At 49.0% G+C, this 21,542-nt stretch overlaps 1 protein-coding gene across 2 annotated transcripts in view; it reads left to right on the top strand.

Moving 5' to 3' along the window:
• Uck2 (uridine-cytidine kinase 2) overlaps window positions 1–21,542 on the top strand; it is a 57,305-nt gene that overhangs the window by 25,785 nt on the left and 9,978 nt on the right. For both annotated transcript variants that reach the window (XM_039090790.2, NM_001415746.1), the window contains exons 2-4: window positions 18,378–18,537; window positions 19,702–19,798; window positions 20,623–20,765. In XM_039090790.2, the coding sequence (XP_038946718.1) occupies window positions 18,378–18,537; window positions 19,702–19,798; window positions 20,623–20,765 (400 nt within the window). The remainder of the gene's footprint in view (window positions 1–18,377; window positions 18,538–19,701; window positions 19,799–20,622; window positions 20,766–21,542) is intronic.

Genomic DNA, 21,542 nt, shown 5'->3' with positions numbered 1-21,542 from the left:
GAGAGAGGGAGAGGGGCACACTTCAGCTTAATATTTACTCCGTAGTGTGGTTAACTCTTCCATAAATCCTCCATGGTCAAGAGCAAGCAGGGCAGAAAGAAATACAAAATGTACCGTGTGAGGAGAGAAGAACACCGGGGAATGTAATGTTGGCGTGAAGGTTTGTGCTGAGAGATGAGAAATGGAATAAAAGGGAGTGGAGCCCTCAGGGCGAGACCCCACCCAGCTAATTCTGTAACTGGTGATGAGGAGAAATTTAAGACCGGCATCTTGAGGTGTAAGGATACCTGACTCATTTCCTGGCAACCGAAGGTGATCGGGGTGATCTGCCGCAGGATACTCCATCTCAGGGCGGAGTAACAGGGAGACACCCGGCTGGGAGCGGATGTGCGGGGTGAGGTGGTAGAGGGGCAGATGGTGATGACTGAGCAGGATGAGGAGGGTGGGTCAGGCAGAGGTGGGTGACATTGAAACAGCAGCTGGCTGGCTGGGACGGCAGTGAGTACGCACCCAGAACACTGCAGGAATTGGAGACAGGTACAGCAGCGTTTGGGGCCAGACTGACAGCCAGGCCAGACTGACAGCCATTGGCCAATAAACAGCACAATGTGTGGACGGTGTGCTATTACCATTGTTAAGTTTCTGGGACCAGGTATCTAGAACTGGCCATCTGAGAAGGTTGGCAGTGAGCGTGGAAGTCGAACTGGGAAATACCTGATCCCCCTTCAAAAACTATTTAGAGTACATTAGGCTTGTTCGTGTGGCGATTTGAAGAACCGTTAGCACCGATGGAATGTTCTAGCCACTACATGTAGAACATAGTGGACAGCCTGTGCGTGCTCTGCCCTGAGGTGTGAGGCTCTGGCTAGTTTTCTGCTGTTGGAGAAAGCGGTTCTGAGACGCTGAAGTTCCCCAGGGTTGCTTGGATAAGAGAGGTTTCATATGTGGGCCCTTCCTGCTCAGCTCTTCCTCTGAGCCCCAGGCCTCTGTGAAGGTTAGTGCCCAGAGTGTCCTGCAGAGTGGCTGTGATTCCCTATCTGCCCCTGTGGCAATTCTGTTTGCCTTAGTTCAGTTTGCTGACAGGTGAGCAAACAGCCTGCTGTTCTGCTTGGCCCGGGAACTTGTCCCCAGAGAGAGAGTGGCCACGTCCAGGCTTTGCGGTGGAAACATCTGGACACATCAGCAAATCTGCCTCGCGACAGCTCCTGCTTCACAGCCCATCCTGTAGGTCTCTTTCTCTGAGTCCTGCCTATTGGTCACCTCAGCCCAGGAGAGGCCCAGCTGGAGGAGGCGGCGGGAGCATCGCCTTCCGCACCTGTACCGCAGGAACTTTGCCTTGTCTTCCAAGGAGATGCTCGCGTGAGGCCTTCTGGCTCAACGCAGAGCAGCGCTGATTCCTGAGGGAGCTGGCACTGTTTTATATATTACTCATGCCGAATCTGTCAGAGACTAAGATTAAGTCATACTGGGGCAGAATAAATCATAAATTCATTAGATCACAGCTTCTTTTAGAAAAAACGGAATGTGTGTGGTTGTGTGTCACACTTGTTTGGTGGTGAGGAGACGACGTGGAGGAGTCCAGTTCTTCTACCGTGCGGCTCCTTGGGATTGAACTTAGGTCCTCAGGCTTGGCAGTGGGCACCTTTATCCACTGAGCCGCTAGGAAGTTCCTACCTTACAATTTTTCTTGAATTGTGGATTGTGACCTGTCGGGCTATGTGACTCAATGTAGGGGCTACAAAATAAATATGTGGCAACAGAGTACAAGTTAATTCAGAGTTGAATGCCTGAGGGATCATGGGTGGCTCTGTCAGCTACTTCAGCAGCCTTGGTCTTAGACACACAACAGGAGCACTTTACATGGGAAGCCAATCGGCCCCGATCGGAGGCTGTTAGCCCTTACAGATTGCAGTGTGGTGTTTTTACTGAACATACAGGGTTCTCTAGTCTTCTAGAAACTCAGTGGGTTATGAGCAGCAAAGACCTCGGCTATTATCTTCCCACTGTCCCTCAACACGTAGATGTCAGATTAGTACATCTTGGATTGTCTAGTGTGGAAATGCTTAATTTTAAAAGAGTTTGAAAGCATTTGGCTTGCTGACTTGGGTTTCTTAATCGTCTTATGACTTTTGCTTAGAATTAGAGAGTTCACCACAGTTTCGGAAACGTTACTGAACAGGTATTTGCCATTGTGTACTATGTAATTATGGGGGTGTTTTTAGAAGTGTCCACTATAGAATAAAGATATCGATTAATTCTAAAACATGCTTGAGGCGATCTGTGTCCTCTGCTATCAAATCTTAAATCAAGGTTTATTCAAAAAATGTTGTAAAGATTTATTTCATACATATTTTGCCTACATGTATGTCTGTGTATCACATCGTGTGCCTGGTGCCCTCAAAAGAGCTTTTGGTTGTGAGTCACCAGGTGGGTGCTGGGAACTGGATCCGTGTCCTCCGCAAGAGCTACAAGTGCTCTTGAGTCAGCTCTAAAACACCCGGTATTTATTTATCCATCCAGATAGGGCCACACTATGTGGTCCTTGATAGCCTAGAACTTGTATGAAGACCAGGCTGGCCTCGCACTCAGAGATCGATTTGTCTTTGCCTCCCAAGTGCTGGGACTAAAGGCATGCACCCAGCTAAGGTTTTAAGTTCTTACAAAAGGAATCTAAAACTACTTATTGACCATTTTTCAGTTTACAGATAGGTAAGTGGCAGATGGGTAGATAACATTCTGGTACAAGATTATTTTCCCATAGATAGTAAAGGCTTAATTCTTAATGTACAAACAAGCAATCATAACTATTTCATGCTTTTATCTTTAATGAATGGCAAAATTACATATTAACCAGAGGCTTGTTTTAAAGTAAATCTCATTATTGAATAGTAAATATTTGAGTCGTATCTGGGGTCATGTAAACATTTCTCATGTAAAAGGGTGAAATAAGTTGAAGACAGCACGCCCCGTCCAGTGGCACCTGCTGGGCGCTTCCCCTGGACGCTACGGTGCTATGCTGTATTTACTAGCTCTGTGTTTGAACAGGGATGGAGGATTGTCTTAAAGGGACCACCCTTTCTATGCTTGCGGTCAGCTTTTGGGGGCAGGTGTTCCAAGGGCATTGCTGGTCTTTAACTCTCTCACCTCTTCTGTGGAGGAGGCTAGCTGCACTCTGGTTACAGAGGTGATGTACCAGTGGCTGTCCTAGATTTTCTGGATATCTGGAGAAGGAACCCCTTTGCTTTGTTCCAGCCCTCATCTCCTTCCTGTCAGAGGCTTGTTTTTTGTCGTCTGACTCGGTTAGCTCTGACTGAACCTCTCTGGTCTCCTGCGTATTCTTACATGTTCCAGCTCTCAGTGAAGTGACTTTCTGTCCCTTTGGGCTCGCATCTTTGGATACACAGAACAGTGTCTGCAGTATCAATGGGTTCAAGAGTGAAAGTCCCTTCCCATCTCCCATCACAGCTGTCTTATCCATCACAGCTGGCCTTCTGCGTCCACCGCAGCAGCTGGCCCCAAGTTTCTGCTCCCTGTGTGTACTCAGCTCTCACTCTTTGTCGTGCTTAGAGTCAGTGTTCATTGTTCAGCCTTGATGCAGGCTCAGTTCCCTGTCATGTCCCTGGGGTCCAGACCCTAGGAAGAAAGTGTAGCCAATCCTGTAAGGACTCCAGTACTCTTCCTTGTGTGCAGGATAGAATCTATAGGTGTGAACCTATACAGGGAAGGTTCTTTTTTTTTTTTTGGTTCTTTTTTTTCGGAGCTGGGGACCGAACCCAGGGCCTTGCGCTTCCTAGGTAAGCGCTCTACCACTGAGCTAAATCCCCAGCCCCACAGGGAAGGTTCTTAATGTTAGCCGAGACCTGCTCGGAACTTTTCACTCTCTGGCTTCTGTTAAGCCTTTTAGACCTGTGATGAAGATAGGGACCAGACTTTAAAATGCTTAGTGTTTTACCCTAGGTCGGGTAATTTATACACAGAGGCATGCTCATGGTTATGGGACTGGCAGACTCTGTCTGGTGAGGGCCGATCCCTGCATTGAAGACAGTACCCCATGTGTACTCACTGGAAAGGCAGGAGGGCACCAATGGAATCCAGGAGAACAGAGTCCTTGTGACCTAACTACGTCCAAAGCCCTTCATTTTATTCCCATTGCTTTGAGGATTGGGTCTCAACAAGTGGGGGTGAGAGGATGAGGTGGGGAGTAGACAATGGACTGGAACGTAGCAGAAACATGTCAAACAAGAGACAGTTGGCTCTGGCTTATGTTACAAGCCTGAGCAAGAGTAACATCCCGGTCCCCGACCCGGTTGTCTCGCAGACAGAGAGAATTGTTGCAGAGTCGGTGAGCCACTGTCTCCAAACTCGGAAGGCAGATTTAGGATTAAACATGGGCTTGTGTAAGTCAGGCCCAGTGCGTTGCCATGGTGGTTTTGTTTTCTCACGGTACTGTCCAATCTCCAGCAAAACCTTCTATCTATCTTTTCATAACTTCAACCCATTATCTCATCACATTTGACAAGACGGATGATAATTAGTAGACACTCCTTGAGATCAAAGGGGCTCTGTGGAGGTCCTCAACATTTTTATCCTTTTCTGACTCCCACTTGAATAAACAGCTTTTTGAAAGGTGAGTCCCACTTGTGGAAACCCTCCACAAATGCTTGACTGAAAACATTACCCACCTGGTTTAGCTTGGAGCAGTCTCTTTGTTCATGTCTTTTCTCATGAGGTTTGATCCTTTGAGGTGGGGTCTTGCTATGTTAGCCTAGCCCGGCTTTTAGTACAACACGGCCCCCCAACTGCTGGGATTTCAGGTGTCTGACACTACACCCAGCTGCATAGTCTCTTAATTTCTTCTTTCTCTTTCTTTTGATTATCTAGTCTCAGGCAATGAAACTCTGGATGCTAATCCTGCTTCTGGGCAGGCATCTGGACCGGGACACTGTTGCATGCAGACAACACCCATTGGGCTTGGCTGACTCAGTCTTAATGATAACATAGGAGGTCAGGAGAGCCCTGGAGGGAGGCCTTGTTGTAAAACACACACACACACACACACACACACACACACACACACACACACACACACACACACACACACACAGAGAGAGAGAGAGAGAGAGAGAGAGAGAGACAGACAGACAGACAGACAGACAGACAGACAGACAGAGAGATAGAGAGAGACAGAGACACAGAGACACAGAGAGAGACCAAGAACGAGATCCAGCCAAGGCCAAACTGGCACGGTTCCCTTTGTTCAGATAAGGTCTTTAGTTGGCCTACAGCCTGTTAGTCTCACTATGCTAGCTGAGCTGCAGGGATTCTCCTGTTTCTGCCTGCCCACCACTGGGATTATAAAGTCACCATGCTTGGCTTCGTAGATGGGTTCTGGACATCCAGTGCAGGTCTAGTTTCTATGTAACAAGTGCTTCACCACCCCAGCTGTCTCCCCAGGCCTCAGGTAGTCCTTAAGGGTCAACACTCACACAGAAATGACAGAAGTCTTACCTGGTACCCTCCCTCCCTCCCTCCCTCCTTCCCTCCCTCCCTCCCTCCCTCCCTCCCTCCCTCCCTTCCTTCCTTCCTTCCTTCCAAGGTTTTTGTGTGTGTTGTCCTGGCTGTCCTGGCACTCTGTAGACCAGGCTGGCCATGAACTCACAGATCTGCCTGCCTCTGCATCTACGAGTGCTGGAAGATGTGAGCCACCATACCTGGCACACCCCACATCTTGTTTTTTGTTTTTTTTTTTTTTTTTAAAGATTTATTTACTTCATGTATGTGAGTACACTGTCGCTGTCCTCAGACACACCAGAAGAGGCCACCGGATCTCATTACAGATAGTTGTGAGCCACCATATGGTTGCTGGGAATTGAACTCAGGACCTTTGGAAGAGCAGTCAGCGCTCTTAACCATTGAGCTGTCTCTCCAGCCCCACATCTTGCTTTCTTAAGGACAGTTAGTGAATGGAATGCAGCAGCCAACCCGGCCAGCATCTATGCCTTCCTTAGCCACACAGGTAGGTTGCTGTTTCTGATGCCTGTCAGGTAGCTGGGACTCTGAACTCCCGAGCCACTGATGGCTCTGGTTTCAGTTTGCTAGTCTTTGTCCACACTGAATGACCTAGATAGGACACTTAAACCCTCACTATTTCTTGTGCTGGACACGGAGACACCAGTGAATGCATGGCTTCTTTCTCAAAGCCTGTGGAATCTGGAAAAGAGGTTATTAGATTTGTATGTGGAAATAAAGAACAAAGATTGCAATTTTCCCGTGTAGAAAAGTGGATCCGGCATTTGGCTCTGCAGAGGTCATTTTTACTGCCTGACCCTACGCTGTCCCCATCCTGTAGGGGAACATAGGCAATGTGGGCCTGCCGGTGCGAGAGAAGTTGCTGGATAGCCGTTACCATGTCCTTGAAGAGCTCTGGCATCCTTAGACTTAGCTTAGGTAGGGACATTATTATTATTTCATGGCTCATCTCTCAGCGCCCGCTCACAGAAGGGTAGTCGGGGAGCTGGGAGTGACAGGCTGTGTTGTTTTGGAAAACAAGCAGGGCCGGTCCTTTGCTGTGAGTGCATGAGTGTAAGGTGGGGACTGCAGAGTATTTCATAAAGAAGGGAACATTCTTTTCAATCCAAGGGCTTCTGTCCAGTAAGTACAGATGTCATTGGAACCAGATGCTAAGCCTGCTTGTGTGCCCAGCTCTGAGGTTACAGGCACATGACACCATACTCAGTTTTTAAAAATGTGTTGGTGATCAACTTTAGGTCCCTGTGCTTGCATGATAAACTTTACCAAATGAGCATCTTCTCCAGCTCCTGCCCTGAATTTATGTGTGTAGGTAAGATACTCATGTGCCTGTGAAACTGATTTCTTCTGCTTTCAGACAACATCGAGGTTTTTATGTATGGTTGTCCTTCAGTATCCAGAAATGGCTGACCTCAAGAGCTCTCCTCTTCGATGCAGAATTCTGAGGATGTTCAAATAAAGAAGTTCAGGGTGGGGCTGGAGAGATGACTCAGTGGTCAAGAGCACTGACCGCTCTTCCAGAGGTCCTGAGTTCAATTCCTTAGCATTCCTAGATGGTGGCTCACAACCATCTTAATGGGGTCTGGCCCTCTTCTGGTGTTTCCTAAGCTGCCCCCTGTCCTGGAGGATGTGGAAATGTGGGACTGCCTGTGCAAGAAAAGTCGTTGAATCACAGAATATGTATGTATATATGTGTATGATGTATGTGCCTCATACCTGTGAGCCTGAAGAGGGTGTCAGAGCCCCAGGAACTGAGGTTAAATTAGAGATGGTTGTGAGACACCATGTGGGTGCTGGGTGCTGGGAACCAAAGCCAATCCTCTGCAAGAGCAGCAAGTGGAGACGGGATTTCTTGGTCAAAAAGACGAACTGTTTATGTGCTAGCCTAGCTGCTGGGCAGACTTCGTGGTGCCAGCTGCTGGTAGCATTTGAGGATACGGTCCCAGGTGCACTGTTGCTGGGGCGGCTGTGCTGTAAGCTCCCTATTCTGCAGCTATGGTGAGCACAGCAGCGAGAGACTGGGTTGCTCTCAACATCCACTCTTCCAAGGAGGATGGGAACACGTCTGCTTTCATCACTCTGAGTCTGCTCCCACCCTCTCCTAAGCCCCCATGCAAAAGGACAGAGTCTTGCACTACTTCTGCCGTAGCAAACCCGTCTATCACAGGACGCCCTCCTCTTTGAACCGGAATGAAGTGGGGAGGAGAGCGGAAGTCGGAAGTGCTCCTAGGAAGCAGTCGTTTATATCTTCTTAGAAAAGGGGACTCATTGGCACACGGGAGCCTGTGCTGGGCTTTCAGCCCCTGCCAAGCACCTTGGAAGGCCCACTTCAACACAGGGATTGGTCACACATACACTGACGAGCTAACCGGTTCTAAAGAGAGGGAAAGATTACAGGGTGATCTCCCTCAGTCCTTCAGGGTGGGTCCACAGCTGCGTCCCAGCTTTTGCTATAGGACAGAATAGACTGTAACCACAAGTTCAGTTCTGGGTTCCACACCGCCACGAGCGTGGTCCTGCTTGTGTCCCACATATGGGACTAGAATGGGGGTTCATTTTTGCTTGCCTTTTGATCTCTGTAGTCCTTTATGCCAGCCTCAAACTCAGTCAGGCACATGGCTGGCAGACATTCATGACCCTACCAGGCCTTTTCTGAAACAAATCACTAATTGGAAGAATGAGCCAATTTAAATCTGACCTCTGAAGGATGGGTGGTAGTGTAACCACAAAATTCCACTTCTGGTTTCTTCATGGTCACATACCACAGCAGATTTCCTAGAATAGGGGCCTCCTCCTAATAAACACAATAAACAACTATAAAAATGTCGCACAATGTCTGTCTGTTCCAACTGCCTGGCCCATTTCCAGGGCTGGCCTTCTGCACCGAGATCATCAATCCTGGTATATTTCTCCCCAACTCCTGGTCCTCTTTCTTTTCACTGTGAGAAGCTTCCAGGAGCCTCAGGTGAAGCTGGTAAAAAGGACAGAAGTGGTGGCCTGGCTGAGGTGGTGCACACATGTCATCCTGTACTGACTCGGAAAGCAGAGGCAGGTGGATCTCTGAGTTCGAGACCAGCCTGGTCTACAGAGTTAGTTCCAGGACAGCCAGGGATACACAGAGAAATCCTGTATCAGAAAAATAACAACAACAAAAAAGGATGGAAATTGTGTAGACTAGTTAGCAACTGCCTTTTCGATGACCTTATTTTGCGTAGCACAAGTTATCACAAGGCTGCATTCCATTGTAAATATAGTCCACGTTTGGCTTATCTGGGAATTGAGGGATGGTGGTTGCATGAACAGTGCCACTGTGAACATAAGCCATGCACATGTATTTTAACCTCTGCCTTCAGTTCTTTGGGGGCACCTGTCCAAATGTGGAATAAATATACCATGTGGTAATTTTATGGTTAATACTTTTAGGCGTTACCATACCATTGTCCACAGTGACCACAGCATTCTATACCCATCATTTACACAAAACTTCCCCTTCCCCCATGTCTTTCTGACTTCTTTCCCTTGAAAGTAACTGCCATTCTGACGTGTGTGGAAGGCTGTTTCCTTGTGGTTTTGGTTTGCATTTCCAGCGGGTATCAGTGTTGAGCCCCCTTTGTCTGTTTGTGTCTTGACTTTGCCCATTTTATAGCCAGCATTTTGGTTACTGTAGTAGAAATTCTGTATGCATTTAGGACACCGCTCACCAACCAAACCGTGAATGCAAATACTTTCTCCCACCCCACAGATTCCTTTTTATCCTGTGGTTAGTACTTTTTGCACAAAACTTTTCCAGTTCTCATAAAGTCCAGCTTCCTGATTTTTCTTTGTTTTTCTCTGCTTTGGGAATCATATCCCATGCTGCTCCAAACCCCAGGTTACCCTGTTTTGCCTCCAGTGTTTTCCAAGTGTCGTATAATTCAGCTTTTCAGGGCTTTCGTTGGCTGTATAATGTAAGCAAAGTTTGGGCCTTGTTTTGGGAGGGAATGGCTGAGCCTTTGGTATAATTTTCTTACAAGAAAGGAGATAGCTGCTATTTAGGTTGTTACCGAGCTGCATGCTGTGCCTGCCAAGGTTGGTTTTTCTCCCCTAAATGATGCAGGTGAGCTTTAAGCTTCTCACTGTATGGTGGACTGACAGTGCCCTCACTTCAGGAAGCTTTCCTGAAGGAGTGAGATAAAACATGCAGTAGATCTGGGTGGAAGTAGGAGGTTGTCGCTATTGTTTTTTAATTTTTCTTCTCTAGTTACATATGTGACATTATTTCATCAAGCTTCCCTCAACAGAGCACCTGGCCTGAAGTGAGAACTGGCACTTGTGTTTAAGGAAAAAGCTAGGCAGAAGACCTTTGTCTCTCAGGTTTGCCACGGGTCCTGCTCCGTTAGTGAGGCCCAAAGCCTAGGCCTTTCTAGCGTGTGCAGCTGTGGGCCAGTGGACTGGCAGCAGAGCCTGGCTCTCTGCTGTGGTGGATTCCAGGGCACACAGCTGCAGGCCTGTCTGGCACTCTTGAGCAATCACCGGAAGCTCCTTACCACTCTCTCAGGTCTCTGTACTAGACATGGGTCTGGCCTGTTTTCAGGGTCCAGAGCTGCAGAATTGGTGCCCTCTTGTGGTCTTCTTCTGACCTCTTTGATACCTTGGGGCAAAAAGGATGAAATAGTAGAAAGGACATGAAATGGAGAAAAGATTAGGGAACTGAAAGAAAATCTGTGGCTGAGGAGGGACTTTTTTTTTAAATGTTAAGGTGAATGTAATCACATCAATAACAATTTCTTCAGTTTTATTGTTGAGTGTCCTCTGTTTTTCAAGACAGGGTCTCTCATTGACTGGCCAGTAAGCCTTTTCCTGCTTTTTGGCCTCTGTTGCTCATCCAAGGACTAATTATTTGGCCCATCTCTTCTGCACGGCTTAAGGAGAGCCCACCTTCCTAGGGATGGACTCTGAGCCAACGTGATTTGAAACAGCCCAACTGGGATGTTGGGTCTCCACAGGCCACAAATCCCATTCTCTTGTCCCAGAGTTTTTCTAGTCCACAACAAAGCTTCTGTGAGCATTTGTGTGCCTGCTTCTGTGAGCATTTGTGTGCCTGCTTCTCTGTGAACATTTGTGTGCCTGCTTCTCTGTGAGCATTTGTGTGCCTGCTTCTCTGAACATTTGTGTGCCTGCTTCTTTGTGAACATTTGTGTGCCTGCTTCTGTGAGCATTTGTGTGCCTGCTTCTGTGTGAACATTTGTGTGCCTGCTTCTTTGTGAACATTTGTGCGCCTGCTTCTTTGTGAACATTTGTGTGCCTGCTTCTGTGAACATTTGTGTGCCTGCTTCTTTGTGAGCATTTGTGTGCCTGCTTCTGTGAACATTTGTGTGCCTGCTTCTTTGTGAACATTTGTGTGCCTGCTTCTTTGTGAACATTTGTGTGCCTGCTTCTGTGAGCATTTGTGTGCCTGCTTCTGTGAGCATTTGTGTGCCTGCTTCTTTGTGAGCATTTGTGTGCCTGCTTCTCTGTGAGCATGTTTTCATTTCACCGGCGCACAGTTGCAGGAACATTACAGGAGATTGCCCTTTACTTCCCCCACAGGTACCACTGGTATCGGAGTGCTACACTCATTGCTTTGTGAACCCTTAGTGGTCCAACGTAACCACTGATCGTCCACATCGGGGTTCTCTCTCGGTGCCGTGTGCTGAGTGGCGTTGGACGTGCTCACTGTTTCCGTGGGGGGGGGGGGGGGGACTTGCCTGCCTGAGCGTCTCGTCTATCCATCTATTCCTCCTCCCTCACGCCTAGCTCCTAACAACTTCCGGTCTCTGTAAAGCAGGAGTTAGTTTTATAATAAATACAGTGAAGTTCTAGATGTTTGTGGAACCTGGAGGTAGTGATGAATGGCAGATCCAGCAACATTGGTAAGGAGGCGAGCATCCTAGGGAACCAACGGGAAAGCAGGTCACGTCTTTTTCAGAAGTCATGAAGAGCGAACAGTCAGTTGTTCTCAAAGATAGTAAGAAAGACTCCAAACAGAAGAGATGGAGGAGGGAGGTGCTTGGCACACAGTGCTATTCCCACAGCACAAGAGAAGAAATTGAAAGTAATGTTCATGGGCAGGTCTCTGGGCTTCCAGTGTTTGCAGTACGTCTGTGTACACCAACTGCTTGTCCATGTGGCCCTTCACCCTGGAAGATTCTTCAGAGGATCCACGGACACACTGCTCTGCCTTTCATAAGTCCGTATGGGTTGTCCAGAATGATGGGCTTCGTGGATTTTCATTGGTGCATATTTTGTACTTTGGTCATTTACCCCTGCTCCACCAGTGATTCGTTGCTGTGTGAACAGGGGAGGCAGTCCCTGTCTTCTCATTCCTCAGTGCATCACTTCTGTAACAGGCGTCTTCCCTCTGTAGACTCCAGTTTGTCTCTTAATCCCCAGCTGTGGGGGGAAGGAAATGGACCAGCCCCACTTGTGTTCTGAAGTGAGGGATTAATGACCCTCCAGTGTGATCTCTGCCCTCTGCCACGAGCTTCAGAAAGGACTTCATCTAGCAGAGTCCCAGAAGCTGGGAGCAGCCCAGGCAGGCCCCTTCCCTATTTGTGCACGGCTACCGGTTCCTACCGGTTCCGTACTCAGGTGGAGGGCGAGCAAGCGGAGGCTGAAAGAGTTCATCTCTCTATACAGAATGACTGAAGTCATTTGTGCAGAGTGACTGTTTAAAACCACCCTTACCTCATGTGAGGGTAGCCTGACTGCCCAGGCCCTAGCACACTGCCCTGTGAGAGTTCACCTCTGTGCATAGCTGGTGACCAGACAGGACGACCCTAGACCTCTCTATGTGTGTTCCGATGTAGAGCCCCACAGTGTATATCGCTAAGCAGTTTGCCTTTCGTGTTTCCCCTCTCTTGACTAGCTCATGACTAACGCAGGACTGGATAAGAGGGTAGGAGTGCTGCCGTTCTTAGCCTGGTTCTTCTTCGGAATGGGGCTGATCAGTTCGCAGCAGGAGTGGAGCACTTGGTGTGCTCCGCTTTTCTGTGTTGCTCCTTTCCCTGTAACACAAGAGGGGCTCACCTGCTTTCTAGAGTAGCAATCTGTGCCTCCTTAAGCATGTACTCAGACACCTTTTAACGGAAAGAACTAATTGTCGACAGTCACAAGTGGCTTGCTTACCTTTCCCTCCACCGTAGTGAAGTATTCATCAGAACAATTAACTTCCCAAGAGGCCCGGCAAGCACGCGCTTTGCTTTGCAACAGAGGTTGCAGAGTCTTACCAATGATGCTGGCTTTAAACACATTGGCACTGCACCCCCGTTTGAAGAGTCCTGGGGCTTTCCACCCCATCGGAAGTGTGGCGGGTCTGGCAGTGTGTGCAGTAGTTCTGAACACCCACCCAACTCGGCTCAGCCCGTCTGAGCTTGGAGCCCAGCACAGCTGCTTTTGCAGTGTGTGGTCATAGGCAGAATCACTTACTCTGCTTCTCTGTGACTCAGTTTCCTGTTAGGAAAGAGAGGATAGTGTCACTCACTACTAGTGTGTGTCATGGGTTGGTTTGAGGGTTAAGGTGGCCCTAGCCACAGGTTCTGTGTCATAACCAGGGTTACTGTTGCTGTGATGAAACACTGTGGCCAAAAGCACTCGGAGGAGGGAAGGGTTGTTTGGTGTTTGTCTCACGTTTGCATATCATTCTCATCACCACAGGCGGTCAGAGTGGGAGCTCAGAGCAGGAACTGGGAGGCAGGAGCTGATGCAGCGGCCATGGAGGGGTGCTGCTTACTGGCCTGCTCCTGTGGCTTACTCAGCCTGCTTTCTTACAGCACCCAGGACCACTGGCCCAGGGATCAGTAATCAGGAAAATGCCCTACAGGCTTGTCTATAGCCTAATCTTAGGGAGGCATTTATTTTCCTTCTTCCCTCCCTCCCTCCCTCCCTCCCTCCCTCCCTCCCTTCCTTCCTTCCTTCCTTCCTCCTTTTTTTGGAGGCATTTAAAAGGTTTCCTTTTCTCAGATGACTGTAGCTTTTGTCAACTGTGTCAACTGAACTTGGACGGAAGGTGTGTGTGTGTGTGTGTGTGTGTGTGTGTGTGTGTGTGTGTGTGTAAATCACACTATCCTTAGTGTGTCCAGACCATAGCAGGACAGCTGCTTGTGTAGCTTCTACATACATAGCATTAGGTATCAGGCTATCTAGAGATGATTTTTAAAGTCCACAGGAGGTTACATGCAGATCCATCTATCATCTGTCTACCTCCCTACCTATTTATATGAGGTTTTTTTTTTATCACAGCGATAGAAACGAAAGTAGACTGCCTCTCCGTGCCCTCACCTTCTGATATTGTCAAATTTCCAGACACTTCCGGCCTGACTTTGGAGGACATATTCTGAACTTCTCGCGCTCTTACTCTTTTATCTGACTCTTTTACCCGACTCTCGGACTTACTTGGTTAAGCCACTGTCCACCTTTAAGTTGCTTCAGGCTGGCTGTTTAGGCTCCACCCACAAAGTCTTCACTAGGAGGAACAAAAAGAAGGGGTGCTTAATTATTTAAGGAGCTTCCTGGAACCTTTCGCCTAAGACCTCTACATATTTAAGTGACCAGAATTTTTTACATGATGACGCAGTGCAAGGAAGGGTAGAAAATGTCAGTGCCCAGCTAATGTTCGGGGTGGAAGATTCAGAACACACAACCTGCCATCTCTACTAACTAAGTCCTTACTCCAGGAGGAGCACAGTCTACATCGTGGCTGATACTAAAAAGGAGCTGTGTACGCTTTACAGGCGCCAGGTTTAAAGAGAAGGCCCTCTGCTGAACTGAGACCCCATCCCCAGCCCCTCTGCGCTGCAGCATGGCCAGTCCCTAGGGCTAACAGACAGCTGACCACAGCCGGTCCCTGGGACTGTGGCCTCCAGGGCATTGGGGAACCTTGCGCATTTGCAACGAGTTTCTCTTGAGATTGTGTCTGTGCCTTGAGCACAGTCGCTGCGCTTCTTTTTTTTTTTTTTTAAGATTTATTCATTTATTATATGTAAGTACATTGTAGCTGTCTTCAGACACACCAGAAGCAGGCATCAGATCTCATTACAGATGGTTGTGAGCCACCATGTGGTTGCTGGGAATTGAACTCAGGACCTCTGGAAGAATAGTCAGTGCTCTTAACCACTGAGCTACCTCTCCAGCCCCTAGTCGCTGCGCTTCTTAGTTTGCCTGCTTAGCCTTGCATGGTTGGGCTACCCGCTCTCAGACCTATAGGTGGCTTCCAGCTACTCCAGGGACGCATTTGAGGGACACCTCTCCACGTGGTTGGTTTGCTCCTGTTAGAATCAACAGATTTGAACTTTGTTCTCAGTTGTGGCCAGAGCAAATTTTGGGTGTTTTGATGTTCTCATGCCTATAAATTAGAGCCTGTGTGTGTGCAGGGAACAACCCTGAGCCCAAAATAGTGATGTAATGTCTCGGGGGGCATGATGTTTTTTTTTCCCCCTTGAAATGGAGCTTGGTCATGATAGTCACAGGGAGAGACTGGAGTAATTGGTGTGACTTACAGTACCAGAGCGAAGGGGCCAGATGGCCGGGCATGCTTGGCCTTTTCCCACCACCAGCTGATGAGGTCAGTTGAGTTCAGGGCAAGTGTTAACTGAGGGGAAGGAAACGAGGCGTGCTGGGCAGAGTGGCCCCTTGGCCCAGGGTGTCTCTGAGGCTGCAGGGACAAACCCCCAGCCTTCCGCCCTTCTAAGGGTGGGAGCCCTCAGAGCCCTCCATCCCTGGCCTTGTCCATCCACAGCATGTACATCCTGGGGCTGCAGGGCAAATGACAGAGGCTGAGCAGTCAGTCCCCAGTGTTCCACCCCCTCATCATCAGTATTGGCACTGGCCGGGATCCTGATAAGGGGGTTAGGTCCAGGAAGACAGACTGCTAGAAATAGAATAGCCAGATGGTGTCTGGGCTTCGAGAGCTGACTCTTGTGTAAGGATGATTTTTAGAGGGAAAAAAAAAAAAACCTTTCCTTAGGCCAGAATGGGCAGCAGGCTCAGCATCTGCCCTTTTAGGAACTGCCAGCAGAGGGTTCTGGTGACTGTCCGACACTCTGGGGCTTCCCAAAGGCCAGCGAGAGTGTCTCTGAGAAAGGAAGCCATTGTTCTACACATCTGGAGCACTCAGCCTATCGATACTGGCTCCCAACAACTGGGACTTTGTGTATGCACTGGGAACTTTCTTTTGGTAGACAGGTCATGGCCCTGCCTTTAGTTATATATGACATTTAACACGGTGAGGTAAGGATGCAGCGCGGTGCGGCCGGACACTGCTCAGAAATCTGTGGAGGAACTTGGAGTTGACGCCAACGCCCTTAAGTTCTGAAGAGATGAAAGAGGTCAGGAGTGTCAGATAGCCTGGAAGTAAAATGTTCTGAACCACCATGTGGGATTTTTCTCTGCCAGAGGAGCGAGCACCCCCACCCCCACCCCCAGGTTTCCGTGTAGTTCTGGTTGTCCTGGAACTTGCAGGCTTGCCTCAGACCACCACCCAGTTTAAGAGCAGCAACTCTTAGCTCTGAGTCACCTCTCTAGTCCCCTCTCCTCCTGCCTTCAGTTGTGTGGGGAGTGACAAGAGCCTAATTGTTCTGGTGACGCTGTATGGAGCAGTGCCAGGTGGTCACTTGCCTTAGTACCTGCACTTGGTGGGCAGAGGCACTCAGATCTCTGAGCCAGGCCAGCCTGGTCTATGAGGAGTTCCAGAATAGCCAGGACTTCATGGAGAAACCCTGTCTAGAAAAAGCAAGATGATTTGCAAAACTAGGCTGCACTCGAGCTCCCTCAGGCTGTGTTGATACCTGTGAGCTTTCCAGCCCTGGATTGGGAGTCCTGACCCCATTACCGTGTTGTGCCTGTCCTCCCACCCCCACCCTGCCCCATTAGCATTGACTGTCCCTTGAGCTCCTGTACTAGTGGTTTCCATCATGTAAGGTTAGGCTCACAGAAGAGCCCTGTCCCAGTCTCTCTCAGGAGTTATGAAGAGCACCGAAGCCCTCGAATTGCACTCGACCGTGGACTTTTAGCCTATTCATAAGAGCTGCCAATCAGATTTTTTTTTCCAGGGTTGTGGCTGGGTCAAGGGAAATGAATCGTTTCTTGTAGCGGCAGTGTGGTATTATGATGGATTTACTAGACTTGGACTCAATTGTTCTAACAATGTATAGCTAATGTACACATGACTCTTTCCCCGAGTCCCAGAAAAGGTTGGCAGCACAATTTGTTCTCACCACTTTGATTGTAGGAATCAGGTGTTGGTTAGGAAAAGGAAATTCCAGGTCTACAAATACATCAACCCTTTGCCATGACTTGCATGCTGGGGTGTTTTCCAGTTTTGAATTAGAGACATTCAAGCTCTACCTTGCTGGGGGTGGGGGTGGGGGTGGGGGTGGGGGCATCTCAGGGAGCAAATCTCCACTATGTAAGTGTCACAAGAGGGGAAATCACTTTGGAATAATAAACTGCCGTAAACTATTGTTCCTCCCCGACTCCTTATTGGGTTGCATGATTGCCGTGCCGTGCTGTGCCGTGCTGTGCCGAACAGGCTGATAGATACAGACTAGTGCAATGAGTGGCTGCTGTTCTCAGGCTACAGTAAACCAAACAACTTTTATAAAAGTTGTAACTTTATGCTTTGGTATGTGTGTTTTGCTGTTAAAAATCAGGCGGCAAAGTTTGTAAAACAGGTTCAAGAACAAAACTGAGCCCGGTGTGCACTTGACTGAAATGTCAGTTCTGAGTTGTCAGGCTGTTGCTTCTGGAGCTTTCCTGGCTCTGTAAACCAGGGTGGCCTCAAACTCAGGGACTGGTCTGCCTCCCCTGGAATCAAAGGCATTCACTTTTTTATTTTGTTACTACATTTGCATTTAGTGTATGCATGTGTGCATACGTCCATGGAGGTCAGAGGGCAGCTTGTCCAAGTTCACTTTTCTTTCTGTCTCACGGGTCCACCAGATTACAGGCTCAGTGACCAGTGCCTTACCCACCGGGCCATCTTGCCAGTCTGCTTCTGGAGCGCTTTGTGTTTTAAGGTTTTATTATCTATTTATATCTACCTGCACGCATCTGCGTGTCTATAAGCTGTTGGCTTACCTGGAGGTTACAGGTGATTGTGAGCCACCCGTCCTGGGTGCTGGGGTAGAACCCGTGTCCTCCATAGGAGCAGCAAAGCCGGTTAGCCACCGAGCCATCATTTCCGCCCCTACAAGAGCTATGTGATTTGGCGATGGGCTGGGATGACATCACATAGCCCTCGCTCTGGCTCTCGCTTGCACTGATGAAGCTGTGTAGGGGCTGAGCGCTCTGTGTTTACGTAGTCACTTTTTGGTCTGTCAGCGTAGCTTAGCTCTGCTTTCTGCATGAAGATGGAGGATACTTAGCATTCCGTTTTCACTCACCAGCTTTCAGAGAGGAGGTAGGCCGCTGCCTCCACACCCTACAGCCCGGAGCCCTCAGAGTTGGCAGGGACCAAGGAGAAGGAAAGAACGATGGGGTCCTGAGACCTGCCTTTCAGGTCTAGTCTTGGAGGGTTTTGGGTTTTTTTTTTTTTTTTTGGTTCTTTTTTTCGGAGCTGGGGACCGAACCCAGGGCCTTGTGCTTCCTAGGCAAGCACTCTACCACTGAGCAAAATCCCCAACCCCCTTTTTTTTTTCTTAAGCTTCTAAATGCTGCCCTAAACCACCCACACTGTCTTATCATTTTAATTGGCTGTATATTATCACAGCTGCTGGCTTCTTCCCTCAGCTTCTTTTCAGGGAGGCGCCAGCCTAGAGATGTGCACTTCCTTTGCCCCAGCGCACTCCTCCCCACCTTCTCTTATTCCCGGCTGTCGTCTTCTCTCCTCACAGTCTTCCGTGTGTGCTAAGATCGTCCAGCTTCTGGGGCAGAATGAGGTGGATTACCACCAGAAGCAGGTGGTCATCCTGAGCCAGGATAGCTTCTACCGAGTCCTCACTTCAGAGCAGAAGGCCAAAGCCCTGAAGGGCCAATTCAACTTCGATCACCCGGGTGAGTTGCGAGTTGAGAGATGTGTGTGTTGAAGGTGGATCGGGTGGTGGCTGTGTTCATGAGGCTTAGCTTTTGCCACCTATCTGTATCTCCTGGCCACACCATAGGGGTCCACCTTGCAGGGTTATCATATGCCTAGAGGAAGGAATGGGTTTTGGAATACTTTGCAGAAAGCTGATTGAATCGAATGAAGGTCAACCATGTAAGCTTGGGTAGAGATGGGTCAGCCCCAGGCGCAAACACACAACCGTTCCTTTTGCCTTCTGATGTGCACCTGCATCTGATGTGCAATGCGCACCTGCATCTGATGATGTGCACCTGCATCTGATGTGCACCTGCATCTGATGTGCACCTGCATCTGATGTGCACCTGCATCTGATGTGCACCTGCATCTGATGTGTACCTGCATCTGATGTGCACCTGCATCTGATGTGCACCTGCATCTGATGATGTGCACCTGCATCTGATGATGTGCACCTGCATCTGATGTGCACCTGCATCTGATGTGCACCTGCATCTGATGATGTGCACCTGCATCTGATGATGTGCACCTGCATCTGATGATGTGCACCTGCATCTGATGATGTGCACCTGCATCTGATGATGTGCACCTGCATCTGATGTGCACCTGCATCTGATGATGTGCATCTGCATCTGATGATGTGCAGCCTGTACCACCTCCACCCACCCCTCAACCCCTACCCTGCCCCGTGTGTTCTGCTTGGTGACCAGCAAGAAGGGAAATGTGGTGTCTTGGTGTGGACTCCTATATGAGCTTTACTGCTAGCCTACATCAGCACATTGCTCCTTCAGATCGTCTGGGTTCTCGTTGTTGGGAGTCAGCCCTGCTTGGCGTGGACTCATGGTTCTTCCTAGTCACAGCACACTTTCCACATAGCATGAGCCAAACCCAGGGCGCCCAGCTGACCTTTGAGGAGAGATGGGAGGGGCCATGTTAACACCACGTATAGGATGTCAGCAGAAGACAAACTACAGATCAGTTTCCCAGAACTCATTCACACACCCTGTTTTAAGATCTGGGGAGTGTTTATATTTTACCACGGGCGGCGGACATTGGCTTTAGGGTGTGACGTTTGCTCTGATTTTAGGACAGGTCAGTTTAAAACCCAGAGCTGTGTTAATTAATAATTTGATTTCCTTCAGATGCCTTTGACAACGAACTGATCTTCAAAACACTCAAAGAAATCACCGAAGGAAAAACAGTTCAGATCCCTGTGTATGACTTCGTCTCCCACTCACGGTGAGTGAGCCGGGCTGGCCAGAGTTTGTCAGCTGCTGTGGCTTAGAGCATCCCAGGTGTGCACCCTGGCTCCTTCCGCATCTTTTATGAGGATGTTTCGTAGAGTAGTTGGGCCTTTTCCTTTCTCTCAGAAGGATGGGTCTGAACTTTGGGCGCGTGTTTGTTGTGTTGTGCGTCTTTGAATCTTTGCTCTTTGAAGAGGTTATCATGAGCAGGACCAGAGGCAGAACAGGGAAGGAGCAAAACAGCACCTCTGCTCTCAGGCTATACCTGCAGTTCCGGAGTTGGGGGTGGGGAGGTTGACGCCATCAGGAACAAACCATACCCCGAAGCTATTCCCCACACTGCAGACAGCACCTAGATATCTAGATCAAGACAGACCATCTCTATTGAAGCCCCTCCTGTGGGCATCCATCTAGAGCGTAATTAGAATTTGAGCTCACTCTCTTTGCCCTAATCTGAGGATAAGTTTGGGGATATCTACCCATGAGTACACTGTAGCTGTCATCAGGCACACCAGAAGAGGGTGTCACATCCCGTTACAGATGGTTGTGAGCCACCAGTGGTTGCTGGGATTTGAACTCAGAACCTCTGGAAGAGCAGTCAGTGCTCTTAACCACTGAGCCATCTCTTCAGCCTGAGCTAGCCTTCTTAAGACCTTGTCTGCATGGTGGTGGCCTGAAGCCTCTAGGGCTAGGAGCCAAGCCCCTCTCCTATTGCAGGTCTGTAGTGGGCGAGAACCCAGAATCACAGCCCAGTAGATGCTCCAATCTTGCTGTCACTCTCCAGACATTCTGTCCTATCACTGCTCTCTGTCTTTGCAGGAAAGAGGAGACAGTCACCATCTACCCCGCAGATGTGGTGCTCTTTGAAGGGATCCTAGCCTTCTATTCCCAGGAGGTCCGAGACCTGTTCCAGATGAAGCTTTTCGTGGACACCGATGCAGATACCCGTCTGTCTCGCAGAGGTGCGTTCTGTAAGCTTCAGTTGGCCTGCTTGGTGGCCACTGTGGGAGCAGATAGATGGGAACCCAGGAGAGGCATGAGCCTTCCCTGGATCTGAAGTGAAGCCTGGACCTCTCCTGATGCAGCTGTGTGGCCCTGTGACCCAGCCCAGTTATATCAGCTCAGCCCCAGGATATCCTGCTACCCAGTGTTTGGTGATATTAGGAAGGGATTAGTCACTATACTGTTTAGATAAAGAAAGGCTTGTTCAGTCACGAAGTAAGTCTAGCTTCACTGGGAATCGTCTAGCTTAAATGTTTGCTTATGGCTTTTTTTTCCCCATAAGGCATCAACAAAAGATACCTTGGTCTTGGAAGTTACTAAGTTTGGGGTGTCTGGGGACAGGACCCCCTGTGCCTGCAGTGCCCAGAGCCTTTTCCCACCATCTGCTTCTTTATACACCCCCCCCCCCCCCCCCCAGCCAGCCCTGGATCATATTCTCTAGCGGGCCTTCCTGAGGTGGACCTGTGTTTGTGTTGTCTGTGCATTCTCAGAAACCACAGAACTGGGTGAGGAGCTGAGCTCCTCAGGATACTGAGCTCCACTCGATTCCACTGGGAGGGTTTTCAGGAGGAGGATGAGGAGGAAGGGGAGGAGGAGGGTTAGGTCATAGGGATGAGGTGCGGTGTCGGTAATTAGGGGAAATGCTCCTTACCTATATAGACACACAGTGGCCTGCTCTGAGAATAGCGTGTGGATGGAGTGTACTAGGAAATAGATCGGAAGTAGCTTGGGTTAGG

The sequence above is a fragment of the Rattus norvegicus genome, chromosome 13, assembly GCF_036323735.1.
Source record: "Rattus norvegicus strain BN/NHsdMcwi chromosome 13, GRCr8, whole genome shotgun sequence".
Taxonomy (NCBI): Eukaryota; Metazoa; Chordata; class Mammalia; order Rodentia; family Muridae; genus Rattus; species Rattus norvegicus.
This window is presented reverse-complemented; position numbering and strand designations above follow the sequence as displayed.